The following is a 15,889-nucleotide window of genomic DNA, read 5'->3' as shown; positions in this document are numbered from 1 at the left end:
CTCTCCATGGAAAATACTACCTGTTTCAATTCATCCATAGTAGGGAGTTCCTCTAAAACCAAGTTATCTTCTTCATTTATTACTTTGTTAAGCCCCTTGAGCTTTGAAAAATTGCTGCAAGTATTTTCTTGTGTGAACTGCTACTCAAAAAAGTTAATAGCTTCAGTAGCTATATCATCTTTGTTCTTAATCCAGGTACCATCTTGCTTCTTGATTCTTGTAAGTTGTAATTTTTTCCTTCTGGAATTAATTACAGAGTGAAAGAACCTAATGTTATTGTCGCCATCCGTAAACCACTTCAAGCCAGCTTTTTATCTCCAAAATGACTCTTCATTTTTTATGTGTCTAATCAAATGTGCATTCACATTATTATATTCCATCCTATTACTTTCAGAATTGTCATTTAGACATATTTCCTCTAATACCTCAAGCATATTCTACAATTTCTTGGTCTTATCAAAAATATTCCCAATAGAATTCTTGGACCAAAATAAAAGACTCTTACAGGCATTTTTTAGCTTGAGATGAAATCTCCACAGAGTGCCTCATTCTACTTGTAGTTTCCAAGCTTGTTCCACCACTTGCATAAAACCCTCTTGTTCAGTCCAAAGATCTAAGAATCTGAAATACTTTTTAGGCTCCAATTGTGGATTGGAAGTGGAGACAAGCAAATGAGCATGATCAGATCCAGTTCTGACCAAGTGTGTGACAGTGGTATCTGCAAAATTCTCTAACCATTCCGAGTTAACAAGAGCTCTATCCAATCTTTGCACATATCCTCTTAGTAGGTGCCCAGCCATTACACCACGTAAAAGGACTGCCAGTGTAACCAAGATCCAAAAGGCCACTATCCACAATGCATCTGATGAAGGGAGAGTTATTAGACATATTGCGGATTTTCCCCCTTTTTTCTCCTGAGGATCAGTAATAGCGCTAAATTCCCCAATCACCATCCATGGAGATCTAACTCCATTAGAAAAAGATTTGATGTTATCCCATAGAGTCTCCCTGAGATGAGCTTCGCATTTAGCATACACTAAAGTCATGTATAAAGTCTCTCCATTATTATCAATTGAGCAATTGATAAGTTGAGGAAGGTCTTCCATAACAATACAGTTGATAGAGCTATCACCAAAGAATCAGATTTTATTATTGCAATTGGCATATGCAAAATCAAACCCAAGTCCTCTCCTAAATTTTTCTAACTTTTGACTTCCGCTGAAAGGTTCCATGATAGTAATGAATAAAAAGTTGTGAGTTCTTTTGAGTTGCTTAAGTCTGTCAAAGGTACCTTGTGAAGTGATGCCTCTAATATTTCAAATAAGTGACTTAATTATTAAAAATATGTAGATTGATCATCATTTGTCCTGTGAAAATTTTACATGAGGAATGCCTTTGCCTCTTCTATTACCTCTGCCCTCCCTAAATGTGTGTCCACCTCTGGTTAATGAGAGTCCACCTTTGGTTACCTCATGCCCCCTAGGTGAGAGGTGGTGTCTGACAGTTGCATCTCCAAAGGCTTGAACGATTTCATCTGGTGGTGGTGATTGATGTGAGAAAGCTTCTAGCAATCTGTTAGTATGATCATCGCTGGTAGCTGATTGAGCATCAAGAGTTTCCTCACTTTCAGACTGATCTTCAATACTTTCAAAGTTATTCTCAGAATCACTAACAACTTGATCATTTTCAGCAATTTCTGAATCTTCCCCCTTCAAATTCGGAATCTTCATCATTTACAATATCCAGCTCTAATTCATCACTACTCTCTAAGGGATGGTTAATAGGATTGTTAGCTGGTGGATAGGATTCGGAGGCTGGATTGTCAGGAGGATGAGGGTCTGGAGGCTCTTGAGAAGTGGGATTTGTGTGTGCATTTTCTGTCTGGTTTCTTGGTAGTGGAAGGCTAATTTGTAATGTCTTTCGAATTTTTGGAACTGAGATGGATATATTTTGCTGATGTGGAACAACAAAAGTAGAGGCGATATCAGAACTACTTTGGTGTTTTGGCTTGGTAGTACTATCAAGGAGCATCTAAAAACCTTTCTTAATGGGAGATTGTACATTAGGACTGGTCTGAGGTGTTATGTTTTGAGGTTTATTAGCCTTTGCATTTAGATTAACTTGGCTTGACTCAATTGTTAGTGGAGTTGGTTGTTTTGTACTATGAAGCTTATGAGTATTGGTCTGTTGTTTGCTCTGATTAACTTGCCATTGCACTTTTTTCTTTGGTCCATCCTTGTGCTTCGATGCCTGGTGCAATTGGGCTATATGTTCAACTGGATTGTTCTTGTCCAAAACTTATTTCTGTTTGTCTTGTGTTCCATCATTTGTTAGTTGTATAGTTGGTTGATTTGCCCTCTCTGATTGTGAATTTTTCCCTATGAGAATGACTTCCTGATGAGGTTGTTGTGGTAGCATATTCAAGTTAGTATTTCCAATTGTGTGTTGATGTAATTTCTTGTTTCCTTTTTGAACTCTCCATTGATCATCAATCTCCTCAGTGTTGGCTGAGGCTTGAGCTTGAACTTCTTCATCTCTTTTCTTATTTCTGCAGGAGAGTAGATCAGGTCCTTGCATACAACAATATTTGCTGTATGATGGGGCACCCTCGTATTCGATATCTAACCAGTATCCATCTTCCTCATTACTATCTAACCTCTTAAATCCCAGCCAGATTTGATCTTGTCTAGGCTTTAAAAGGTCAATTTCAACTTTAAGCTTAACCACATTACCCTTAGACTTAGAGTAAGTGGCTATATCAGGGGCCATGGCAGTACCAATTGAGCTAACCATTCTGGAGAAGGTGTCCCACCTAAAAAGATGTCAGGGGAGCTGACGAATCAAAATCCATACAAGGACAATTGTAGTTTCACATTCAGGGGCAAAATCAGGGGTCCATGTAATAATCTTCATTATATATGGGCCAAGAGTGATGAATGGTTTAAAGTATATGTGGTAGAAGTTTTCTTCATTGGTAAAGCCAATATAAACATGATTTGTATCATAGTAGGCTATTTTAACAGTACCTTTGAGAGGGATATGACTGATGAACAACCTCATTACTTCTTCCATACTAGGTTTACCTCTGGTGAACTTCCCAACTATTGTAAATTTGCAATCTCCAGCTAATGTAACAAAATAGTTATGGGCAGTGAAGTATACTGTTGGTTTGCCCACACGAGTACCGTGTGTAATTTCCATCGGTTGCTTGGTACTTGAGCTATTGGCGAGAGCAGCTGACACCGTAGCTGAGAAAGATGACTTAGACACTGGGTGTGGTGGCTTGGTTTGAACTTTGGAATTAGTATTTGAGCTAGAAGGGGGATTTGCATTCTGTTGACCATTGGAGTGGGAATTTTGGGTAGTATTGATGTTTCGGTTGTGAAGAAGAGGGGGGTCAAAGTTATTGGAAACCTTCAACTGTGGTGGAAGAGTGTTGTTCTTTTGGCTATTGGGGAGTTCGGGATTTGGCGTTGAGTTAATATTTGTGCCATCCAGATAGACCGCATCTTCATGTCTAATTTGAGAGGATGTTGGGTGTGAGGTGGGGGTAATTTTGCCGACCATAATTGATGGAGTGGTTTGGGGTGTCGAGTTGGTGGTAGATGGATTCTAATGGTGAGGTGTCGTATTTTGATTGGTATTTTGTGGTGGTGGATCCGGTGGGGCTGGTGGAGGTAGTTGAGGGACCTCTAATGGTCCAGTAAGGTCAGCTGAGAGCATAGAAAGAAGTCAGAGAAAAATTAGTTAGAGAGAGAAATTAGGTATAGGTATAAAATTTAAACTCTGATTTATATAGGACTAAAATCACTATTAGTTCTATCTTTTGTCCGTAGAAACCTACCCTGCTTTTAATATAAAGTAGAAGTATAGATAAATACAGATATTGATAAACAGAGGTGGACTGATGCTTCACTTTATTTCCACTTGTCCAGATCTCCAATCCATAGTTCATACGTAAGCCTTTTGATGTTTCCTTTCTTTTTTGACAATGGATACTTAAACTTGTATTACATACACTTTTTAAAAGTTGTCAACCTTAGTGTATAATTAATCAATTCACGAAAAAGAAAAGGAAGGACAAAACTACAGCCACAGCAATCGTGTTAGTGTGGGGAAAAAAAAAAAAAGTAAATGAGCCAAAAATTATATTTTTTTTAAAAAAAGGGTTGTCTCAAGAGCGAAACGCTTCTACATAGCTTCCATCTATCTAACCGTCGATTGACATGAAACATGTTTACAGAAGTTTGACTAAATAGTAAATGAAATGTCATTCATGTGGCATAAAACTGTTATATTGGCATATATTAATCATTATATTACCACCATCCATTTTTATCAAGGAAAGATCATGGTCATAAGACAATTGAAAAGATAGCAACTTGGCCACAAATAGGATGAACATCTTTTCAAGGATAAGTAGAGTGTCAGTCTCTCCAGTTGGCACCCTGCCATCACTTCAAAACTTACACAATTTTCTCTTTTATCTACTAGAATAGTATATGTTACACTTTTTTTCTTAATCCCATAGTTTGAGTTTATTGGTGCACCCCATTCCAATTGTTCGATGATATGCCAAAAATAATCAAATAATGTTTATTGTTTTTCTTTTGACCGAGGGGTAGGGATTTTGTCTATTGCATGACCTTTTTTTATGCGCCGTCATTTCACACAGTAAGCCTTTTAATGTTTCCTCACTTTGAACAGAAAGTAAGTCGATGAAGTAACGTAATCCCTCATTTGGGTATAGTTAACTTTAGTGCAAGGCATCAAAGAATTAATTTCAACAAAAATTCTTCGTCAATTAAGACAGGAAACAAGTATATTACAACTAAAGACGGATCATAGATGTTTAAATCTGTACATACATTCGTTGTGACAATAGATACTTAGCTTGTCTATATATGCATTTTTTAAAAGTTGTCAACCATATATATTAATCAATCTAGGAAAAATAAAAATATACATACATTTTTTAAAAGTTATTCAACCATATAAATATTCATCAATTCAGAAAGAAAAGAAGTGGAGAAACTACAGCCACAGCAATCGTAGTTAGTGTGGAAAAACACATAAGTAAATCAACAAGAGCCAAACGCTTCTACGCATTTGGAATCAGCTTCCATCTATCTAGATTCTAGCCAACAATTGACATGAAACATGTTTACAGAAGTTTGACTAAATAGTAAATGAAATGTCATTCATGTGGCATAAAACTGTTATATTGGCATATATTAATCATTATATTACCACCATCCATTTTTATCAAGGAAAGATCATGGTCATAAGACAATTGAAAAGATAGCAACTTGGCCACAAATAGGATGAACATCTTTTCAAGGATAAGTAGAGTGTCAGTCTCTCCAGTTGGCACCCTGCCATCACTTCAAAACTTACACAATTTTCTCTTTTATAAGTGTAATCATCTTGTACCTGAAATTAACAAATCCAACTAATATGGATAAGCACTAGGTAGACCTACTAAGACGAAGTAAAACGCTTCCTATCAAAATGTTCTTCAATACTCGAACAAAGAACCTCTGATTAACGGTAAAGAAATCTCAAATATCTCATCACACTCCTCTTCCCTGTTGGTTAAACAATTGTTATTGGGGCCTGTTCACTTCCGTCTTACATTACAAGAAGTCCTACATGCGCAATAGCAAGCACTGAAATAGATGTTTATTACCAGCACTAAACAAATGCGAAAAGAGGTAAAGGAATATGCTAAACTTTTCCTTTTCTTTCTTTTCTCCTCTTCACTTGAACCACAAAATCATCGTCTACTGTGACAACTAACACACAAACCCAATATAACAGGATCAACTGAGCGAGGAACAGAAATACTGATTACAAATAAGTCCTTTGAAGCACAGCCACAAATGATGCAGCAAGTTTTTACCTCAATATTGGTAGTTGGCATACTTTATCTTGTGCATGAAACACCTACTGGGTGCATGTGACATTTATTGCTCCTCTTGGCTGATTATTTTGCCCCTGAATTCTCGCAGACAATAATCCCCGAAGCAAAAAGAAAAACCAGCATGATGGTTTTATTCTTGTCGAGCACAAGAACAAAATAACTCCTCAATTCTAGCCAGCTAAATGAATGTCGAACCTATAAGTAACAGCGAAGAAATGAGACAAAAGATTAAATGTGAACAGTACAAGTCCTTTATCCATCTTATTTTTCTGTGTAAGTAAAGACTAACAGGCATTTTCTTGCATCAATACCTCTCACTCATGATGAGAGCTAAGAGCTTGCTCGAATACAGCCTTTAATTTATAGTTGCAATCTTTCATCCATTAGGCAGGGATAGGTTTAGAGGAGGACTTGGTTAAACAGGAATTAAACTAAGAAAGGGAATCTGCAAAACTCTTAGCAGAAGGCCATGTTGAAATATCTTTCCAAGACAGAAGAAATAAGCAGCACAAATTTTGACTATGCAAAGTATCAGTTCACTATTTATGTTGGTAAAATTCGATATTTACAAACATCCCAAGATAATGGAAGACAAAAAGTCAGGAAACATGGAAATATCACAGATATCAAAAATCTAATTCTGAATATTAGCAACACATTTTCTGGTTGCCTATTGAATCATAACTAGCATTCAAGACAATAGTCTTCCCCTATTAGACCAAATTCTTCTACAGAAAAAAGAAAAAAAAAATGCCAATCTCAGGGAAAAGAAGAGAAACGAAGCTTCAAATATGCTAAAACTACAGAAAAGCTCTCATGCTACAATGTAACCAACTCTATATTCACATAGCTACATGCTGCAGAAATAGCCTAAAAGTAATGGTTGTAAAATAAAAAAGTAGAGTGATCGTGGTTGGACAATTACCACTGGAGGAGATTTTTCCAGATATTATCAAGTTGCCAGCTATAAGGAATTTCCACTAGTGGCTGGAACCTGCACTTAAGAAGAAACCTTAACTACTGGGAACTCGACTCCATCAATGAGTTACTTGTGATGCTGATACATGTTAACCATGAAGAAAATGTAGGTGATTTCTTGGTTTGGAAAGGTGGAAAAGGTGGCAGATTCACTGTGAAGGCTTGTTACAAAACTATCTGAAAGATATGGGAAGATATATTGAATGCTGGCCAGGAAAAATTATTTGGAAGACTAATGCATTACCCAGGGCAGCATGTTTCACATGGATTGCAGCGCACAATGCATCACTCAGGATAACCTACAGAAGAGGGGCTTTAATATTTACAACAGATGTTATATGTGTAAAGAAGCATTAGAATCTGTTTATCATCTTTTATTACATTGTAAGTACAGTTAGCAGCCATCGGTCTTTTTTTTTGGGGTAAGTAAAGTATATTATTTACCAATGAGCAAATATGTACAAGATCAAAATTTGAAACAGAGATTGGACAAGACCCCAATCTCAAGACTCATCTGCCTACTCATCTACATTTTCTTGCCAGAACTAGACTAAGGATAGAAATTAAGTTACTCTAGTTTCCTTGCTAACGTAGGCCTCAAGGTACATCTACAAACTACCTCCTGTGTGATCGGTCAAATAAGAACTTCAGGTGGTCCCCTTAAAAAATAATCAGAAAAAAAAACGTGGTCTATTTTTCTGAGTACTTTTGAAGTTCAATGGGTTATTCCTGGAAGCATTCAGCAAACCTTGAGCAGTTGAGAGGGCAGATCATCTCAAATGGCAGCAGAGGCTATGGAATGCATTTCTTATAGGCATTTTTGGTGCATTTGGCTAGAGAGAAATAACAGATGCTTCTCTAGTAGGAAAGAGCATATATCTTCTGTGAAGTCCAAATGTCTTAATAGTCTTTTCTATTGGTGTAAACTGTAAAGAAAGTATTGTTACTGATTTTGAATCTTTATTTGAACTTGTGTACTCCTTCAATCTGTAGAAGGAGATGATCCTTTCTCTTGTACCATTACAGTACCTTTTTGGTACTTACTAATAAAACTTATACTATATATATACATACATACACATATATATATACAGGGTCAAAATATTGTATCGGACATGTTTGGCACCAAGAAATCACACAGCGTGTGCACTTTCTTCACCAAATTTCTAAAATGTTCCGAGTAACTGGGGACACAACTCAACATGTCAGAGTTCATGCTTCGACATGTTTGCTATTAAGTGGAACTGCTTTTAAGAGAAAGTAACTAGACTGAAGCAACTTAATTGAGACAAACGATGATTGAAACCTGCTATCAATGCAATTACAATCCCGTTCAACTGCAATTATCAATTAGTAGTTTAACCCGCTAGCACTGTGATCAATAACCCTTCACATTACAAAAAAAACAAAATCAGCATGATCAATCTCAATCTGAACAAGTTTCATAACTCTTTAGTACTATAAAGACTTGTACAACCTTAGCATGCAACTAAAAAGCGGCACTCTTTTCATTGGCGCTTACACTATATAAACCTCAGCAGATTAATACATCAGTACAATCAGCCAAAATAATGTCTTCCTACTTGCTGCTTGAGTTTTTGCAAAATTGATTATCTGCAACTAGTAGTCTAACATTACTAAATTCAGGTATAAAAGTTCAGATACATTTTCCCTGACCAAAGTCCGAGCCAGGTGATATTGTTTATTTTTATTTCACTGAAACACTATTCCACAATACACCTTGAGAGAATCTGGATAGAAAAATCTCTGAAATTCAAGATACAAATTATGCCAAAGGCAGAAAGTTACAAAGACAAAATGAAGTACAAAGATACAACCTTTTTTTCATGAAGATTTGATGGCATTGACAAAGCCACTACTAAGAAGCCTCTCCACATACTTCCCCAATATATCCACCTCAAGATTAACCTTCTGCCCCACTTTCTTCATCGGAATCACCACATTTTGCTGAGTGTAAGCCACCAACATGAAGTTAAAACAGTCTTCTTCTTCAAACACATCTACTACAGTCAAACTAGTCCCATCCACAGCAATAAATCCTTTAGGCACAATGTACCTCAAAATTTCTTTCGAAGTCTTAACCTTTACCCACAGAGAATCCCCTTCAGGTTTGAGCTCAACAATCTGACCAGTCCCATCAACATGGCCTTGCACAAAGTGACCTCCCATTCTAGTAGTAGGCCTCAAAGCCCTTTCCAAATTCACTATAGACCCTTGTTCTAATTCGATCAGAGAAGTCTTCCTCAGCGTTTCTGGAGCCAATCCAACACTAAATTCACACAACTGTTTGTCGAAATCAGCGACGGTTAGACAAGTACCATTGACGGAAATACTGTCGCCAAGGTTGATGTCTTCAAGAATGAGGTTAGCTTTGATTTTCATAGTGAAACTATCGGGATTATCGTAACCCAGTTGTTTGATTTTCCCGACTTCTTCAACTATGCCGGTAAAAAGGGAGGTGATTGGGGTAGAAGAAATACGAGATTGTTGAGCTTTTAGAGGCTTGATAAAGAGATGAGAAATTGAAGGAGATTTGAGAGATAGGGTTTGTGGGTATTTTACTCTTTTGAGCTGAGGATTCCATAGATTGAAGATGTTAGGTGTTTTAGGGGAAGAGATAGATGGGTTTAAGGGCTTAGAAAGAGAAGCGCCGGAGGATGAAACTGTTGCCATTTGCTCTTTCCGATTCTGCTCTAAGTTTTCCAAACTTTCATTGCTATAAAAGAATTTTATAAAATTATTCTCAACTTTGAAATGGCATGTTGCATGTTACTTTTGTATTTTCCACTTGATTTATTCTTATAAAAGTATTTGTTTGTTTAAAATCATTTGCTCCCGAATAAAGGCTTTGAAATGGCATGTTGCATGTTGCCCCTGGATTATTCATTAGTATTGGAGCTTAACTTATGAAATTATTTGTTTGTTTAAAATCAATTGCTCCCAATTAAAATTTGGCTTTGACATGGCATGTTACATGCTGCCCCTGTATTTGTCCATTGGAAGTCGTTTGGTAGAATGTATAAGAATAGAACTAAATAGAATGTATTAGTAATGTTGAAATAATTAATGCTATGATTGATTATACTGAAATTATTTTTTATTGGCTATTTGGTTTGATGTATTAAAAATAATATGCATTGCATAATATTTATTAAAAATTATTTTGTTCACAAAAATACTCTCCACATTCTTTAGCTTTATATACTTTCTTTGCAAAGCTTTAGTTATTCGTTCTTAAAAAGAAAAAGAAAAAAGTTAGTATTTTCACTTAAACTAGTTGGGAAAAAATTGTTATCTTGACATATTGGAGATTAAGTGATCCATACTATATAAATATAGAGCATAAAAATAAATAAAATAAATAGTCTACATTCCAACTAACAAATAAAAATATGATAGAATTTAGGGGTAGGCATAGTTTGGGCAAATCCGAAATCCAAACCGAAATCTAAATTTTTTGGATTTTCGGATTACGGATTAGATTTTGGATTTAGTTATTAATTTTTTTGGATTTCGGATTGGATATTGAACTTGGTACTTCGGATTTTTGGATATCGAAAAATCAAAAAATTTATACTTTATATTTAGTCCATTATCCATATGCTAATAGTAATAAGTTCAATACCCTACCCGTTAGATATTATCTCATATATTCAATATCAATTACTAAATTACTGTCAAAATACTTTCTATTTGGACATAATTTTACTGTTGCTACTTCTTATCGGCCGTATTAATGTCTCTGTTATATTTTTTTTATAATAATTTCATTACTTGAATACTTTGGATATTCAGTTTTGTAAAAACTAGAAACATCTAAACTTATATGCTCAAAATCGAAATTCATAATAACCAAACTGATTAAACCGAAACCGGACTTAAAATATCCGATCAATCTGAACTTATTTGGATTGGATTTGGATTGTCATTTCTTCAATCTGAAAACCGAAATTCTCATATCCAATCTGAACTGCCCGAACGCCCGCCCTTAGTAGAATCCCAAATTGAAAGGGTAGTTCTGTCTTTTTGCATGCTTATTCATGTATTAAAAATTATGGTATAGCTAATTTCATGATTTGCTATGTATAAGAATAGTACTAAATAAGGTGTATAACTAATATAGGTATTAATTATACATAGGTTGAGAAACGCTACCAATCAAAGAATTAATAATAACAAAGTTAATATATTTATTATTTTCCTTAATACATCATACCAAACGACCACATAGTGTTAAAGCTTAACTTATATGATATATCACGAGGGGTAATTTCGCTTGTGGTCACTCTACTTTGTTTCAATTTCACAAAAGTCACTCAATTTTCGTTTATAATTTAAAAGCCATTCAACTTTGGCCACATCACTTAAAAGTCACATCTGATGGAATATGGATATATCATCACCGGAAAAATGACATGGCAAACTTTTAGTTATTTTTTATGCCACGTGAGCAACCACATAGGATTTTAACAACGAATTGGATAATTTAATACATGTTGTGCTTGTTCTTGCTTGGATGTGAAAAGTCGTAGCCATAATTTTTTTCCTTTAAACGTACTAGATAGTTGTACATGAATTATAGCATATTTGGCCAAGCTACTAAAATCAACTTATTTGAGAAGTGTTTTTTCTTAAAACTGTTTTTGTCAAAAGTACTTTTGATGAGAAGCAGTTTGTGGTTGACTAATTAATTTGAAAAGTATTTTTGAGCGGCAATTAGTATTTGACCAAGCTGTTAAAAAGTACTTTTATGTGTATTTTTTCTCAAAAGCGCTTTTCAAAAAATTATTTTTGGAGAAGAAACTACTTTTTCCTACTTCTCCTTAAAAGTATTTTTTTCTTCCAAAAGCTTGGTCAAACACTTAAACTTTGAAATAAAAAGTATTTTTAAAAAATAAAATAAAATATACGTTTAGAAAAGCTTGGCCAAACAGGCTATTAATCACATGAATTACAAATGCAAGTCATAAGAAAGTTCTTTTAAATTGTCATTCTAGTAATATTTTAATAAGGAATACCCACAAATACAGGAAGCCTAAGCCGACAGCTTAAACAAAAGAAAGACACAAATATACCACATGGTATCCTATGTGGTTGCTCACGTGACATAAAAAATAACTAAAAGTTTGCCATGTCTTTTTTTCGGTGATGATATATCCATATTCCATCGGTGCAACTTTTAAGTGATGTAACCAAAGTTGAATGACTTTTAAGTTATAAACGGAAGTTGAGTAATTTTTATGAAATTAAAACAAAATTGAGTGACCACAAGCGAAATTAACCAATGTTGTATAACAAATTGAAAAACGTCCAATATATCCTTGTAATTTGCGAAAAGGTCTAAGTTTGATTTATTTATCTCCTTGTTGTTACAATTTTGGCTCGAAAATGCCATTCTCACTAATGACGGGAACATGGATGAGCCAAACTTCCAACAAAGGGTAAAGTGAGACCTTTTCGTAAAGAATAAGGGCAGATTTGAATTTTTCTATTATATATTAACTAGTCTCGAGTCAGTTAGATTAGCAAACTTGCCACGTGGCTACCCTGCCCATGGAAAAATGTAGCTCCAAGCAACTCAAAACACTTGGAAATATTCCCACACCACCTCTATTCCATCATTAAAACCTCAAGCTTCTCCACGACACAACCAAAAAGCGCCATTGCTAAAAAAAAGAGAAAAATAAATCCACCATTTTATGTGTAAAATATGTGGTCTTGAAGTTTTGGAATGAATTTCAAGATAAAAGATGTTCTCCTGAAGAGACTAGCATGGACAGTGACGGATCCAGTATTTTCACTAAACGGGTTTAGCATATGAAGATCCGGTGACCGACACTCGAATTTTGGGTCGACTAATTCGGATTCGTGTCGAAAAATTATCCTTTCGAAGGGGAGGAGGTAAAGAACTTTCTACCTACTCCATATCAAAGGTTCAAACTCGAGACATACACCACCACAATCCTCGCAGGTAAATATATTAAAAAAAATGCCCAAAAAAGTTAATAAAGCAAAATTTTATTAATTGAAGAAAATAATAAAAATATATTATTGTATTTTAAAGTAGTGGATCTTTGAAGTTGAGTTTTTCGCCGGCGAAAAGATTCAGCCACATAAGGGGTTTGAGATTTGGGATGTATTTATTAGTTCTGTATCTTCTTAGATTTAAGATTCTGACTAAAAAAGTAAAATTGTTTAGTTTTCTTTTCCCTAAATTATATGTGTTTACCCGAAAAATCGGATAATATTAAATTTATGTATGGTTCTAAGAATACGTAATACCATTTGATATAAAGATAACAATACAAGTATTTTGATTATGAGAATGAGAATGATGAACAGAAAGAATGAATAAGATGAAGTAAAACAAGCACAAGGAGATATCTTTGTATATGAGAAAAGATCTTTTTGTTCCAATTTATTTCGTGTCCTCATAGCTTACAAGGATCCTCATTTTATAGTAGAGGGTCATTACTTTATTTATAACAAAAAATAATAAAATAAAACATATAGTGGAGGACCCATGATGATTTGTCTCTTCCTTGATTCCCGCCAAGATTCTTTCTCTTGATGCGATTGCAACGGCTATTGTCTGTGAGCTCGATACTGGCTCGAACTCGTTATTGGGTCGAGCCCTTCGGTCTTGGCTCTAGTTCGACCTTCGGGATGAGCGTCGTGCATTTTCGACCTCGAAACAATGCCTTGCAGATCGATTTGGTAATGGACTCAATAAGGTTATCGAGCTGACTCCTCGAGCAGCCTTCGGACTCGAGGCTCGTTAGTACTGTCTTCGAAGCTTATTTCTAAAGTTCCACTCCGACTTCTTACCACTTGAACTCGATCGAACGTAGGAAGGCCGAAATCTATTTCGACCATATACAGATAGTCCCCTCGTTTCTCACGAAGGGTGCGGTGAAAATCGATATGATTTTCGACGGTTCGATCGGGTTATGAGCTGACATTTTAACAGGGATCGATTATAACGTATGTGATAGATGTCCCATCGATTTAGCCTTTCAAGGTATTTAATGCTTGACAGATGGCGGTCGGCCACCTCTGATATTGAACCGTCGTGATGCGAGCCTATAACTAACCCTTCTATCCAAATTTACCACTTTTATGCATCCACTCCCCCAAATTTTCTAATCTTTTCTTTCTATCTCGTCGCTTGCAGAGCCATCTACAACAGAGTTTTGATGTCGTCAATTTTTCACTTTCCTTTGTCTTTCTTCCTATCATATCAATGGCCAAAACTTCGAAAACTGTACCTCAGAAGGAGAAAGCTTCTTCTTCATGGTCGTCCGGCGATAAGGCATGGAGCCGTCCACCTATGACTACGTTCCCGGCACGTGTACTCTGAAGATCAATTTTAAGGTTGAGAATCCTTCATCTGTCCCGGGTCATTGCGAGCACGTGTCGATGTACATGTGCTCTATAATGGAGGGTCATCTCGAGGCCGTTAGTAGGTTTTGAGTCGACTGGGGTTCCGAGGTTGTGTTGCAAATTCCATCCCCCGAAGAGAGCTTCATCACCTATGTGGAGGGGTTTTTAAGTGTTTACACTTATCCCTTCACATTGGGTCCGGTTGACCCATTGATCATTGATTTTTGCAAAAGATATCAGGTCACCCTCGGTCAAATTCATCCCTCTCTATGGCGTATAGTAATCCTACTTCGCTTCTTCTCCATCAAAGCCGGGGGCTAGATTTTTTCCTGAATCACTTCATACGGTTGTATCGGCCTCAAATCTTTCGAGGATTAATCAGACTTCATCGTCGGGCATCGAAGGCTTTGATATCGAGCATCGATGAAGACAAGGATCGGGGTTGGATGGGGCGTTATATTCGGGTGAGGACCCGTGACCTTATTCCGGAAGAGAAGATGTCGTTCCCCGAGGAATGGAATTTCGACCGTAAGTGGTTATCATAAGATGTTGCTTTTCGTATCCTTTCCCGATTTTTTCTGATGTCTCTTTCCTATATACAGCTGCCCCTTGGATGCTACAAGCGGTGCCCGACCTCGAGGATTGGGTTCAGAAGTTAGCCTCTCTTATGCCGAACGCGCTTGGCGTGATTTGGAAAAAGGTAGATGGGAGGCCAAGAACCACGGTAAGGTTTTACTTCTCGTTTCCTTCGAAGTGTTCTTTGTGCTCCATTCGTTACCGATTTCCTTTCATGCAGGTGTAACCAAGTACGCCGCTTTGAGGCCTTCGAGCGGTGAATAAGGAACCAAGTCCCCGGTCCTGAAACCGGGGAAAGATAAGAAGCAAAAAACTGCCTCTTGGTCAGAGGGCCCCAAGCCCAAAACTCGAAGGGTGAGGAGGAAGGCAATTGCTCTTCCGATTGACTCGGTCCAATGACTGTGATAAGAAGAAGAAGAAGAAGAAGAAGAAGAAGAAGAAGAAGGTGGTGCCTCGGCTTTGGTGATCCGATCTGCGAGAGCTATCGAGGTCACCAAAGCTCCTGAGCCGATAGTGGCTGCACCAGTCGGGGTTGGCCCCGGGATCCCGAGTCTTGATCGGAACCCCCCGAGTGATTCGCTTGGGGCTATAACAGTGGGTCATTCGCCTTCCCTTCCTACCTTTTTTGAGGAGGCATTAAAGGAAGCTCGAGAATTGAAGACTTCCGATATGGGCGGAGGCTCTAGTGTAGGGGATCACTTTCGGGATTGCTTTACTAGATTCGATGATGCTTCCGATATTGGAGACGCTTCTCTTCTACTAGAAGAGGCCCAACGTTTCATTACTCGGGTAATGATTTTACTATACTTGGTTTCTTTATTCTTTTCCGAACTTGACTCGTGTTCTTTCCCTACTGTGCAGGCCATTAGTAGGTTTTGAGTCGACCTTAGCCAGTGTGAGGTCGAGCTTCAGAATGTCTCGGGGGAGAGAGACGCCCTGCGGCTTCTTTGCAGCCAAAAGGACGAGGCTATAAAGGACCTCCAAGCGGATTTGGCTAAGGCTCGTGAA

At 36.9% G+C, this 15,889-nt stretch overlaps 1 protein-coding gene across 3 annotated transcripts; it reads right to left on the bottom strand.

Moving 5' to 3' along the window:
* Positions 1-5,210: 5,210 nt before the first annotated feature.
* LOC107796682 (riboflavin synthase) lies at positions 5,211-9,667 on the bottom strand. 3 transcript variants are annotated; one of them, XR_012702226.1, is made up of 3 exons: positions 8,740-9,666; positions 5,903-6,118; positions 5,211-5,433 (listed from the first exon to the last, which is right to left on the bottom strand). XR_012702226.1 is itself a non-coding variant. In XM_016619475.2 (2 exons), exon 1 carries the CDS (start codon positions 9,593-9,595, stop codon positions 8,747-8,749), a length of 849 nt encoding a protein of 282 aa, XP_016474961.2. In that variant the 5' UTR covers positions 9,596-9,666; the 3' UTR covers positions 5,548-6,118; positions 8,740-8,746. The 3 variants fall into 3 exon arrangements, 2 of the variants coding, with proteins under 2 accessions (XP_016474961.2, XP_075093234.1); XM_016619475.2 differs by lacking the exon at positions 5,211-5,433 and having other exon boundaries at positions 5,548-6,118; XM_075237133.1 differs by lacking the exons at positions 5,211-5,433; positions 5,903-6,118 and adding an exon at positions 8,272-8,288 and having other exon boundaries at positions 8,740-9,667.
* Between the last annotated feature and the right edge of the window lie 6,222 nt (positions 9,668-15,889).

This window comes from Nicotiana tabacum, chromosome 2 (genome assembly GCF_000715075.1).
Source record: "Nicotiana tabacum cultivar K326 chromosome 2, ASM71507v2, whole genome shotgun sequence".
Taxonomy (NCBI): Eukaryota; Viridiplantae; Streptophyta; class Magnoliopsida; order Solanales; family Solanaceae; genus Nicotiana; species Nicotiana tabacum.
The sequence above is the reverse complement of the archived record's forward strand: the minus strand, read 5'-3'. Positions and strand labels throughout refer to the sequence as shown.